The 13,591-nt window shown below is 50.9% G+C and overlaps 1 protein-coding gene across 1 annotated transcript in view; it reads left to right on the forward strand.

Moving 5' to 3' along the window:
* The first annotated feature begins 2,694 nt into the window (after nucleotides 1-2,694).
* Nucleotides 2,695-13,591, forward strand: part of RHBDL3 (rhomboid, veinlet-like 3 (Drosophila)) — a 31,660-nt gene continuing 20,763 nt past the window's right edge. Inside the window, exons 1-4 of the mRNA XM_010861702.1 lie at nucleotides 2,695-2,952; nucleotides 7,054-7,278; nucleotides 11,038-11,186; nucleotides 13,013-13,125. Of these exons, the coding sequence (XP_010860004.1) occupies nucleotides 2,695-2,952; nucleotides 7,054-7,278; nucleotides 11,038-11,186; nucleotides 13,013-13,125 (745 nt within the window). The remainder of the gene's footprint in view (nucleotides 2,953-7,053; nucleotides 7,279-11,037; nucleotides 11,187-13,012; nucleotides 13,126-13,591) is intronic.

The raw sequence follows: 13,591 nt of genomic DNA on the forward strand, positions 1-13,591 counted from the left end.
TGTTGCTGCTGCCACTTGGTCACCACAGGCATCATTTCCCGTCTGAGCTGTAAGGAGATCAGAGCTGTTGCTGTGTGAGCGCTTTCCTGCTTTAAAAATCTGTTTAGAGTGGACCCTGGAGGCTCCTGGAGCCCCTCCTTTCCGGGCTTTGCACTCACCTCTTTGATCCTTACATTTGGCTTCTGAGCAGCAGAGCAGGCTCTGAAGGCTGACGGGCAGCGGCAGCCGGTGGTGATGGTAGGGCCGGGCTGTTCGGGCCTGGAATTCTGGGGTCTTTAGCTCCGTGGCTCACAGGCCTGTCACTTAACCTCTCTGCGCTCATCTTCCTGAGTCTTCACTTCCTCATCTGTGAGACTGAAACCATGTAACTCGGACTGGGACTCGAACCCACGTCCCAGGACTTGAACCCACGTCCCTGGACTCAAACCGACCCAGGCTTTTAACTGAGATCGCACACCTGGTTTCAGGACTTAATGAAGCTCAGGCTCTTGATGTCTCATCACAGAAAGAATTCAGTGAGAGACCAGCTGATAGGTAAGAAGTGGATTTATTTAGAGAAAAACACAGTCCACAGAGTGTGGGCCATCTCAGAAGGCGAGAGTGGCATCGAAATGGGGTGGGGTTACTTTTTATGGGCTAGCTAATTTCACAGGCTAATGCGTGGGAGGATTAGTCCAGCTATTTGGGGGAAGGGGTGGAGATTTCCAGGAACTGGGCCACTGTCCGCTTTTCAGTCTTTGATAGTCAGCCTTGGAGCTGTCATGGTGCCTGTGGGTGTGTGACTTAGCTTGCTGATGTGTTACAGTGAGTATATACTGAGGCCCAAGGTCTAGTGGACGTCGACTCATCGGCCACCTCGCGGTCATTTAGTTCTAATAAGTTTATGTCATGTCGTTTGGCTATGTCGTTCTCTTAAAGGCTGTGCCCTGCCCCCTTCCCTCTGGTTTCAATATGAAGATAATTATATGACATACTCGTAAGGTTGTGGTAGGAGGTTAAATAAGTCATATATATGAGGTGCTTGGAATGTATTTAGCCCCATAAAAACACTCAGCAAATCGTAGGTGTTTTTGCTCCTAGAGATCTTTCTGGAGCAGGGTGGAGGTGAATTTCCTGCAATACTCCTTGTTGGGACCCAAAGAAGTGTCATTCCTGAAATCTGTTTTTTTGGGTGGAGGGTGGGGAACAAGTGCAGACTTTTCAATAGGCCTCCTTCGAGATGTCCCCTCTCACTGAGTTCTGGGGAGGATTGAAGGAGTCATATCTCCTGGGCTGTCTTAGAGAGGCTGCACACAGAATCAACCTTTCCAAAAATAGTCTTCACTGACCTTATCCAGGAAAGGTGGAAAAGTGGGCTTGATTTTCCGGGCTCCCTGTCGTGCACATGCAGATGTCCGAAATGTCTGTTCGCTCATTTTTTAAATGCCTTTTTAAAAAATATATATATTTTATTTATTTGGCTCTGCTGGGTCTGAGTTGCATTCGTGGGTTCTTTAGTTGCAGCCTGTAGCATCTAGTTCCCTGGTCAGGGATTGAACCTGGGGCCCCCTGTATTGGGAGCACAGTCTTAGCCACCGGACCACCAGTGAAGTTCCTATTTGCCTGTTAAAATCGAAGCAGCCCGCAGAAGCATCTCCAAGTGCAGTGAGTTCATGTGGGGAGGCAGTTTGTGATCAGGAACTGCTCTGGGTGTCTGTAAAGCCAGTTAGTGTGCGCTGACTGGGGACACTGGGTGCGTTCTGTGGGGAAAGAGATGGGGCAGTGAAAGGGGGACCTGAAGGTCACGGGCCTCTCTGGGGGAAATGAATAAGCCCCTTTTCTTTTCCTTTTCTTCTCTTTTGGCCACTCTGAGTGGCACGCGGAATATTAGTTCCCCTACCAGGGATTGAAGCTGCAACCCCTGCAGTGTAAGCACAGAGTCTTAAACCACTGGTCTGCCAGGGAGGTCCCAGTCCCTTTTCTAATGGAACCCCTGAGCTGTTCCTTGGAAAATGACTGCCCATCTTTTCACCCAAACATCCACTTATTCACCCAACAGATCTTCAGTGGGTGTCAAACTATGCCAGCCTCTGTGCTGAGCCCCAGGGATAAGTTGTGATGCCAACCTTCAAGGAACCAGTGTCCAGAGAGGAGTTGAAAATAGATAGTGGGGTGGAGGCTGGAGGGCTGTTGGAGATTCCAGGGAAGCAGATCGTGTGTTGGGGGAAGGCTGGCTGGACATGGGACATCTGAGGAGTTGGAAGGGTGAATCCGAGTCTCCCAGGGAGATGAGGGGCCAAAGGGCAGCAACCAGACGTTCAGAGCACGGGGTCTTTGGGGAGCCTTGTGTGTAGGGTGTAGGGTGCGTGTGGCCTGGGCATGGGAGAGGGGCTGGCAGGCTGTGTTCCCCACTGCCCGGGGCCTCTTGCCTTCACCCACTCAGCCCCTCCAGCCCAGGGTCCAGATTTCTTCCTCCACTCATCACCTTTTCATTCCCACTTCCCACTTGTCCTGGGTCAGAAGTAGGGCAGAGAGTCACCTCTCTGAGCCTCCATTCCCCTTTTCTGTGCACCAGCTGGTTGGATTGGGCGATCTCAGAGGTCTCCAGGGCCTTCTAGGGTTGTTCATGGTTGTCTGCCCTATTTGGATGTTTCCCCTGGGGGCCTTGGGAACAGTCCAGATGCCCTCTGGTCCTCTGTCAGCAGAGGGCTGAGGATGAAAGCCACGAGTGGTGGCAGTGATGGAGCGCCTGGGGCCTGCAGGTGGAGGGACGGAGCCCCACTGACCCTGCTGCTGTGTGTGCTTTTCCCTCAGTTTGACCCTGGGAACACAGGCTTCATCAGTACAGGCAAGTTCCGGAGCCTCCTGGACAGCCACAGTTCCAAGCTGGACCCACACAAGAGGGAGGTACTTCTGGCTCTCGCCGACAGCCATGCCAACGGGCAGATATGCTACCAGGATTTTGTCAACCTGGTGAGCACTCTGGGTCCCTCGCCACTGGGAGTGGCCTGTTTGGGGGCGTGGCTTAGAGGGCCCTTTTGGATAATTAATTACTGGGATTGGTGGGTCTTCAGCATTGAAAAACTCCAGGACTATGGCAGCAGCAAAGTGGCTGCAGCTGTCCCAGCCCTCACACCCTCAGACCTCACCCCAAAGGAGAGGAGAGGAGAGGAGCTCTTTTTATGGGAGCTCCTACATGAGGCCTGGGATTTCCTTCCTTCCATTGGCCTAGATTGGGTCAGTGGGATGTGCTGATTGACTCAAACTGATCAGTGCCCACCCTGGGGGCTCAGAGGAGAGTCACTTCCATAGAAATGAAGGGCCGGAAGTGGGAAGTCATCGTTGGCAGGAGAAGAGCTGGGGAGTGGATGTTGGGAGGATCGGGCCAGGCCTTTCAGGAGCAATGGGGCATGTGGGTGAAGGCTGAAGCTCTTCAGACCTGCTGGCAGTGGTCCTGGGTGATCGGAGGGGCTGGAGACAGGAGGCCCATGCATCCTGCTCGGTGGTCTGGTGTCTTGGAGTCAGGACATCCTCCTTACTGGGAACTGCTGTGATGTTTCGGGGCTACAGTGGCAGGATTGGAATGGGGTTCAGTGGGGTTGAGCAGGAAGCAACCCACCGTGGGTGAATGGGATGTGAGCAGAAGCCGCATGAACTAGCGGGATGAACACAAGGCTGGGAGATTCCACGCGGTTCCTTCTTGGTGGAATGGAAGAGTCGCCTCTCTTCTCGTCGCCCATTAACTAAATGACTGGTGTGAACAGTCAGTTCTTGAACATCCAGGCTCCTGGAATTCACAGGCGTCAGTGATGGGGGAGCCAGAACTTGCCATCGTGCCAAGTCCGTTCTCTGATGCGGAGGCTTTGGTGGTGTTTTAATTGCCTCTTAACTGAGGACCTGCCTTCATCCAGAGATTAACAGATGGCAGCGAGCAGCTGTGAGGCTTTTAGGGATGAAGTAATCTGCTGTTCAGATTGGACCCAGGGAGCAGACCTTTTAGAGGGTGGGAGGCAGAGCTCAATTAAGCAGGGAAGCTGGGGACATTTGGGATTCACGGGATGGGTCATGGAGGTGAGTTGTGTGGCTGGGAACCCAGCAGCGCCAGCAAAGATCAGGCCACAGGTTCGAGCTCGTGGCTCCTCCACAGCCCCAGCACTAGCATGTTCGACGCGTGCTCTGGTCAGCCCGGGGCAGAGCGAGGGCATGGCAGAGCCAGTGAGTGGCTTCTCTTCAGCTGGGGGTTCAGGAAGTCTTCTGCGTGAATTCGCAACAGCAGGTTGCTTGTTGCCATCAAGATTTCTCTGTTCAAGTTCTGAGCTGCAGTGGCCAACCAGAGCCCGGATTCCTGTGAGCAAGGCTGCCCTGGAGGGCGGGACTAAGAAGGGGCTCACCGGGAGGGAGGATCTGGGAAGGGCAGAGAGCTCGGGGGCTGGAGTCAGGCGGACCTGGGTCCTGCTTAATGCGCTGCCTTTGCCACTCAGTGGGAAAGATTCTCTGAGCCCATGTGTAAAATGAAGCCAAAGTATACCTTCTTCAGGGTGGTGGTGGTGTTTAGTCACTAAGTCACGTCCGACTCTTTGCGACCCCATGGACTGTAGCCCGCCAGGCTTCTCTGTCCGTGGGATTCCCCAGGCAAGAATACTGGAGTGGGTTGCCATTTCCTTCTCTGGTTGATCTTCTTGACTCAGGGGTCAAACCTGTATCTCCTGCATTGGCAGGCACGCTCTTTACCACCGAGCCACCTGGGAAGCCTCTTCAGGATGGTGGTAAGGATTAAATAAGATGAAATGTTTGAAAGTTTTTGTTGCCTCTTAATGTTCTTCCAGGTTAACTCCTCGGCATCTTTTGTGAGCCTTTTCCCACGCCCACCCAGGCAGAATGAACTAACCTTATCCTGAGCCCTCCAGTGCTTTGCGCAAGCCTCTCTTCTAACACAGACCACATTGCATTACAGCTGAGTGGTCAGGGTTGTCATGTATGGGTCTACAGGTTGTGGACTGTATAAGGATGCCAGGCAGAGAGACGAATGACTGAAATCTGCCCTGGGCTTTGTTCAGCAAGGCCTGGAAAGGGTGCATCCACCTGGAAGAAGAGGCTTCCTTATCTAACTGGCATGAAAGCACCATATGGGCCAGCATAGGCCCCAGAGTCAGGCGGATCTGAATCTGAATCCTGACTCCATGATTTACTAACTATGGGTCCTTGAGAAAATTACTTTCCAAGGAAAATTACTCTCCAAGCTCCCATCTCCACCTTTATATCACGGGGATAACACAGTGCACCAGATAACAAAGGAGACATCATCTTTTGCTGCTGATTACACCTCTGTCTCTCCTATAAGCTCCGTGAGGCTGGAGACCATGGCCGCTGCTGTGCCTAGCACAGTTCTAGGCACATCAGGGCAAAGGTCAATGGTGAGTGTGTGTGTGCGCACACGCACTGCTTCTCCCATACTCATGCTGAGCGCCTCCCCCCATGAGTCTTGCAACTGTGTGTTTGTGAGTGCATGTACACACCTCGAGATTGGGGGAGAGGATGGCTATACACTAATCGGATCACATGATCTTGTCTTGGGCTTGCAGCGAATGCAGAGCCCTAAGCCCTGCCTAAATTTATAGAGCTGCCAAGCCACTGAGAACCAGGCCCAAGCTTTGCAGGCATGGAGGGGATGGGAATAAGGAATCGTTGGAAGGGGTTCATCCGGGAAGGCCTGCTAGAGGGGGAAGGCTTCAGCCAGATTTTGCAGGTGTGTGCAGAACCCAGGAGAGGGGATGGGAACTGCTGATGGAGACTCATTCGTCCTGGCCTGGTCTGAACCCAGATCTTCCCCAGCTCTCTGCCCCCAACAGGGCTTCAAACCCCTATGCCTTTATCCGGCTGGCTCCCCTTTGCATCCCTGTCTGGACTCCTGCCTTCGGGTTTAGCCTGATGTCCACTTCTGGGCCCGCAGTCCCAGAAATGCATTGATAATCCCTACTCAGTGACCGTGGGGCAGCCCCTGGGCAGCACTGTGGACTCTGGTTGGGAGAGCTGTGTCTCTAGAATATTTCCCTGTATGGAGGGTCTAGAGTGTGGTCGGGGAGAGTGTGTGGGAGGTAGCAGAGGCCTCTGGAGGCTGAAAATCAGCAAGTCTGCCTCTGGGAGTCAGGTTGCCAGAGCTCTGTGGGGGAGAGGCCCGGCCTGGGGTCCTTCAGGACTGATGACCTTCCACAAGCACAGCTTTGGGTTCTGGCTCTAGGGGCCAGGGATGCAGACTCCTACTTGTCCTGTATTTCTCACTCATGCCACCTCCTCCCAGGAAGTCCTCCATGACCACCTTGGGACCAGGTTGGGCCTCCCTCCTGTGTGCTCCCACAGCAGGCTTCACTGTGAACCATGATTGCTGGTTACTTAGGTGGCTCAGACAGTAAAGAATCTGCCTGCAGTGCAGGAGATCTGGGTTCCATCCCTGGTTGGGAAGATCCCCTGGAGAAGGGAATGGCTACCTACTCCAGTATTTTTGCCTGGAGAATTCCATGGACAGAGGAACCTGGTGGGTTCCAGTTCATGCAGTCCCAAAAAGTTGGACACGACTGAGTGACTAACACCTTCACACTTTCTTCACTTTCACTTATCGGCCTTCGACACCTCTGTATTCCAGTGTCTGGCAACACCTGATGCTTAATAGTTGCTCAGGAAATTGTGAGGGATGACAGGCTGGTGGGTGGGAGGAGATATCGTGGATATGAATCCAGGCTCTGGAGCCTTGCTGGGTTTGGACTTGATGGATTCTTAGAACTCTACGCTTTGGGCTCGTCATCTGGTGGGATGGGGATATTCATGGTCTTTATCTAGCAGGTAGACTAGATGCATCAAATGAGCTGAGCTGTGATGTGCTTAGAACAGCCCCTGACACAGAAGAGCTTGGTGAATATTGCTTGTTAACTTACATTTAACTCCTTGCAAACTATTACAGAAGAAAGAGGAAGGTGGCCTCAGGCTTGGGCGGTCTAAGGAACTGGCTGGCTGGGAAATGGGATGGGGCTCCCCTGAGACCCCGGTTCTGACCCCCTCCCCTCCCCTGTTCCCATGTAGATGAGCAACAAGCGGTCCAACAGTTTTCGCCAGGCCATCCTGCAGGGGAACCGCAGGCTCTGCAGCAAGGCCCTGCTGGAGGAGAAGGGGCTGAACCTCTCCCAGCGACTCATCCGTCACGTGGCCTACGAGACCCTGCCCCGGGAAATTGACCGGAAGTGGTACTACGACAGTTATACCTGCTGCCCCCCGCCCTGGTTCATGATCACGGTCACACTGCTAGAGGCAAGGATGGGGGTGGCGAAGGGGCTGCTGGAGGGTCAAAAAGATATAATTTTTTTTTTCCCTGCACCGTGTGACATGAGGGATCTTAGTTCCCCAGCCAGGGATTGAACCCACACCCCATGCAGTGGAAGCATAGAATCCTAGCAATTGGAACCACCAGGGAAGTTGCAGGAGGATATCTGAGATCTCAAGGGGAGGGGCAGCACCTTCACCACCGAAAGGTGATGGTTGAAGATCAAATAGCAGTTGTCACGGCAGGTCAGGCCCTGGTACAGGGCATGCAGGTGTTGTTATAACCCCTCGGCCACAGAGGTATTACAAAGATCATGACTTGAAGTCACATGCACTGCAGCAAAACTCCTGTATGACCCTCCCCCCCGCCCAAATCAACGGCAACACGAACAGTGTCAGAAGGTCTTTGATTGGGGGCATTTCACCAAGCAAACTCATTAAAGCAACTTCTGTTAGTTCTTCCCAGAGTGAGTGGAGTGAGCCTCGTGGATGGGTCATTTGTTCCCCCCGGACTCCATCTTCCACCTGGAAAGTGGGAATAACCAGACTTGCCCTCCTCCTCCCACGCGACTCCTCTGTTTAGAGCCAGAGAATTGCTGGTGGTGCTTTCTGAGCACAAAAGCATTATATCAATACGTATGGGAAGGAGTGTTTATGAACAGGTAAATGTGGGCTTCACATATTTTGCAGGAACATTCTCCCCTTAGGGAATCATCCTTACCTATTGTAATTCTAAAAGTCTCATCTTATGCAACATGATCCAAAGTACCACTTTCTGAATCAGCACTCCTGTATGAGGGACTCTGAATGCTTCCGGCTCTTCAGCCCCAGAACTTGCGGCCCACCCCCATCCCCAGCGCGGGCTCTCAAACGGATGCTTGGCTTCCTTTTGGCATTTTATAATCTCCACCGTTTCTCTTCCAGAGCTAGGGGCCTAATTACCGCCCCTGCGTACGTTCTTATAAAATTCCTGCCGAATCAAACTGCAGGATCATTAAGCCTCATGGCGTCCTGTTTCTTCCTTTTTTTAATCAGAATATCTGGACCGCAGACCAGAGCTCCTCGGTTTGTTGTTCTGGCTTCCTCCAAGTACATGTTGAAGTTGCGATTTTTCCGAGATATTCTTGGACTTGTTCTCCAAGCGCTTACTGTGTTGGTCTATTTATTAACTTCTATTTGAGGACCAATAATAACGAGTTGGCTTGCAAGCTGTGTTTGCTGCCAGGCCACCCGCACGCATGGTGTTAGGTGAACAGATTCGGCTCCCAGGGAGTCCAGCTGCTGGGAGCCCTGAGCCATTCCCAGGCTTAGCCCAGGAGGGCTTAACCCCAAGCTAATTACAGCTGCCTTCCCTCAGCTGATGCTGCTCACAGGGCTGGCTCTTCGTGTACTTTATCTTTTAAAAAAAAAATTATTTATTTTGACCACGTCGGGTCTTAGGGCTTCCCAGGTAGCACTAGTGGTAAAGAACCTGCCTGCCTATGCAGGAAACATGAGATGTGGGTTCGCTCCCTGAACACAAAGCTCGCCTGGAGTAGGAAATGGCAACCCACAGTAGTAGTCTAGCTTGGAGAATCTCATTCTAGCTTGGGGAATCCATGCTGAATCCCACGGACAGAGGAGCCTGGCAGGCTACAGTCCATGGGGTCACAAAGAGTTGGGCACGACTGAGCATGCAGAGAGAGATCGGGTCTCAGTTGCAGTGCACAGGCTTAGATGCCCACAGCGTGTGGGATCTTAATTCCCCAACCAGGGGTTGAACCAGGTCCCCTCCATTGCATGGTGGATTCTTAACCACTGGACCACCAGGGAAGCCCCTGGTGGGAAGCCCACCTTTAAAAAAACATTTTATAGTTTATCATTTTTAAGCCTCACAATCACCATGGAAATGTAGACATGAGTATTCCCATTTCCAAATGGGAAAACCACGTGTGTGCTCAGTCTGACTCTTTGCAACCCCATGGACTGTAGCCTGCCAGCCTCCTCTATCCATGGAATTTTCCAGGCAAGAATACTGGAGTGGGTTGCCATTTCCTACTTCAGGGGATTTTCCCAACCCAGGGATCAAACCCACATGTCCTGCATTACCGGGGGATCCTTTACCACTGTGCCACCTGTAAAGCCCCAGAGAAATGGACGACCAGTGAATTAAAATAATTTGCCCAAGGTTATCCAGAGGAGCTGGATCTTTTGTCCAGATTGGTTTCTGATTTTCCAAAACCTCAGCTGTGTAAACTCAAATCACCAATCTAGAAGAAACTGGAAAATGATGAAATAACTGTTTCAGAGTCCTTATACCAAAGCCCAAACCTTTTGTTTTATATCCTATTCCAGTAACCTAACTTTCTGATTCCGTAACAGTGAACATAATGGGAAGCTACTGGAAGAGGGCCTCCTCCCTGCCAACAAGAGGAAGTAAGAACCTGGTTGTGGTAACTGGTTAACAACTTGCTGACACCCCAGGCATGGCAAGAGAGGACAAGAGAAAATGTACAAGCAAACCTGAGTCACAAAGAAACAAGAATTTGGGATCATTTAGTACAGGAGCGAAACCCCCATCAGTTGCTGGAGAAGACATTGCTCCTATAGCCCAGATCAATACCTGAGGCATCCTTAAAATTAAGAACCTAGGGACATGAATTATGCATTGTAGAGAGAGTTCCAGGGAGAAATAGTTAAAATAAACACCCTTTTCGGGCTTAAACAAGTATGCTTCAGTCATCTTCACAAATTCTTATGTGAGGTGTTGATGAAAATTCAGAGCAATTGAAATCCTTGTGTACTGTCGGTGGGAATGTAAAGTGGTATAGCCATTGTGGGAAACAGTATGTCAGTTCCTCAGAAAATTAAACCAGAATTATTACACGATCGTGCAACTCCACTTCTGAGTGTATACCCAAGAGAATTGAAAGCAGGGACTCAGATATCTATATATCCATGTTCACAGCAGCATTGTTCACAGTAGCTAAAAGGTGAGCGCAACCCGAGATCCATCAACAGATGAATGGATAAACAAAATTTGGTAGCTACATCCAGTGGAATATTGGGAAGGAGATTTTGACACATGTTACAACGTGGATGTATCTTGATGACATTATGCTGAGCGAAATAAACCAGTCACAAAAGACAAATGCTGTGTGATTCCACTTCCACACAGTCCCTGGAGTAGTCGCGTTCGTAGAGACAGAAAGCGGAATGGTGGTTGCCAGGGGCTGGGGGGCAGGGAATGGAAATTAATGTTTCATGGATATAGAGTTGCTTTCATCACTTGTACAAGATGAAAAGAATCCTGTGAATGGATAGTGGTGATGGTTGCCCATTATGAATGTATTTAACACCCCTGAACTCTACACTTAAAATGGTTAAGATGGTAAATTTTATGTTACTTGGCTTTTGCCACAGTTTTGTGTGTTTTTTTTTGGAAATCAACTTATATGGCATTGCCTCAACCCCAAGTGGGTATGTGAGTTATTACTGGAATTAAAGTTTAAAATCCTCCAAACCCTTTCTGCTTAGCACCGAGGAAATGTGGGCAGAGACCTTGAGACCATTTTGTGAACCGTGAACACACAATGAACAGAAGTGGAGTGAGAGGTGGTAGAGAGCTAGCTTGGGTGCTGGTCACCCGGGTGTGAGAAGGACAGATGGCAACTTCCCTAGGGATTCCGCATGATAATAAGCTCAGGAGGGCTTCCGGGCAGTTTCCTGCCTAGTAACGGCCTCTCTGTACTCTCTGCTCTCCTCCAGGTTGCCTTTTTCCTTTACAATGGGGTGTCGCTGGGCCAGTTTGTACTGCAGGTGACCCACCCACGGTACCTGAAGAACCCACTGGTTTACCATCCACAGCTCCGAGCACAGGCTTGGCGTTACCTGACATACATATTCATGCATGCGGGGTGAGTACTGGTGTCCTTCACTCTATCAACAATCCCTGCAGAAAAATAACTGGTCCAGAGAGCCTGGATTGAAATTTTATTTTTTTTTAGTTTATTTTTGTCTACCTGGACACAGGATTTGAGATGGCTTCTTAAAACTTATCTAATACCAAACCGGTATGTGTAAATTATTTGGAGTATATGGGAGATGAAAATGTTTTACAGTTGGTGGTGGTGATGTTTGTGCATACCAGGCCATTAAAACTATACGGTTTAGGGGACTTCCCTAGGGGCGCAGTGGGTATGAATCCACCTGCCAGTGCAGGGAGTTTGATCTCTGGTGGCGAAGATTCCACATGCCATGGAGCAGCTAAGCCCGTGCACCACAGCTACTGAGCCCTGTGTGCTGCAGGTACTGAAGCCCATGTGCCCAGAGCCTGTGCTTTGCCGCAAGAGAAGCTACTGCAATGAGAAGCCTGCGCACCTCAACGGAGAGTAGCTCCCACTTGCTGAAAATAGAGAAAGCCTGTGCAAAGCAATGAGGACCAGTGCAGCCAAAAATAAATAAAATTATATATTATATATATATATATATATAAATTGTACAGTTAAAAAAAAAGAGTGTATGGGAAAGAGAAAGCAAAGTGAGATCAGCATACACAGCATGTGATTCTATATCTTTGCTGTAAGTAGGTTATAGATTTATTCTGAGCTTCCTGGTGGCCAAAGCAAAGAGGGAAATGTGGTCAACCACCAGGTTCATTGTCCATAAACTATGTGTGAGAGCTCCTATAAGTGAAATAAAGCACTGATTTGTTGAAAGGAGGTCTACCTATATGGTGACATGAGTCTTCTTGAGGAACTCTGGAAATATTAGAGTTTCTGTTTACAGAGCCATGTGACCTCTTTTGGGACCTGGAGTGCCACCAGTTCTCAGGGATGCATTTTACCCCATGATAAGGACCTCCTAGCTGGCCAGGTGACCACCCAGGTCCAAGTCTCTTGAATGCACGATCTTGGCTGGAGAGTTTTTACATAGTGGAAGTGTGGAGTTGGAAAGTCAGAATCCCCGGACCCCAGACCTCTGCAGTGTCTTCTACAGACTCTAGAGAAGTGGAGAGAAAGCGTGGAAAAGCCCTGAGGGTGCCTGTCCCTCAGGCAGTGGGGATGCCAATGGGAAGAAGATCACCTGGGCCCTCATGGTTCTTTCCTTGGGAGAATGACCCACAGTGGCCACGAGGAAGCTCCACTGTGAACCTCTGCTCCTGCTGAGCTTCTAAAGGGGCCACAGAGCCTCCCCCAGCTGGCTGCACCTGCTGGGGAGGCTGCTTTGGGGTGAAGAGACTTCTCTGGTGGTCACTGATGAATGTCTCTACTCTGAGCCTAAGGGGATGGCAGCCTGGCCTGCTATGTCTCAGCTTCCACTTCAGGGCTGAGGAGGAGAGTGGGGGAGGCCCTTCATGCTTGGGTATCCTCATGAGTCAAGATGTGGACACAACAGGAACTGGGGGAATAACTTTGACTTACTAAGTTGTTTTTTTTTAAGTATTTATTTATTGTTGCACTGGGTCCTCATTGCTTCATGTGGACTTCTCATTACAGTGGCTTCTCTTGTGACGGAGTGTGGACTTTGGGAGCACAGGCTTCAGTAGTTATGACACGAGCTTAGCTGCCTGGCAGCATGTGGGGATCTTCCCAGACCAGGGATCAAACCCGTGTCCCCTGCATTGACAGGCGGATTCTTCGCTACTAGGCCACCAGGGAGCTCCCAGCCGTAGGGTCTGGTCCACTGTTGGATGCCCAGCCTCTTGACATGCTGACTGAATGACTGTGGTCTCTCTGTACAGGATAGAACACCTGGGACTCAACGTGGTGCTCCAGCTTCTGGTGGGGGTGCCTCTGGAGATGGTGCATGGAGCAACCCGCATTGGGCTTGTCTATGTGGCCGGTGTCGTGGCAGGTAGGCAGGTGGGCCCAGAGTCCATAGGGGTGAACCTCCCCAGGGTGGCTGATGAGACCCTGTGCCATCAGGCAGGCCCCAGGCTTCCAGCGGACGCTCATCACCCAGGCTCCTGACTGCTAGGGTTCTCCTCCGGGTACCTCTCCCCACCTCCCCAGGGAGACCGGACGGGGATGCCACCCAGAGGGGGAGGCGTGTGACGGCAAAGCGGGTGGAGGGGTGTGATTTGGAGCCGGCAGACTGACCGAGGTTTCAGTCTCTCACTGCCGTGTCGTAGCCGTGTGAACTTGGGGAAATTCCTTACCTTCTCTTGGCGCCTGTTAAGCTTTAAGAGGGAACTAATGAGATCTGCCACAGAGAGTCGGACACAACTTAGCGACTGAACAACGAAAAGTGAGATATGCGTGCAGGATGTGAGGAGGGCGGGGCGAGGTGAAGAATGAAATAAAGCAAGGGTAATGAGATC

The sequence above is a fragment of the Bison bison genome, unplaced genomic scaffold, assembly GCF_000754665.1.
Source record: "Bison bison bison isolate TAMUID 2011002044 unplaced genomic scaffold, Bison_UMD1.0 scf7180017864472, whole genome shotgun sequence".
Taxonomy (NCBI): Eukaryota; Metazoa; Chordata; class Mammalia; order Artiodactyla; family Bovidae; genus Bison; species Bison bison.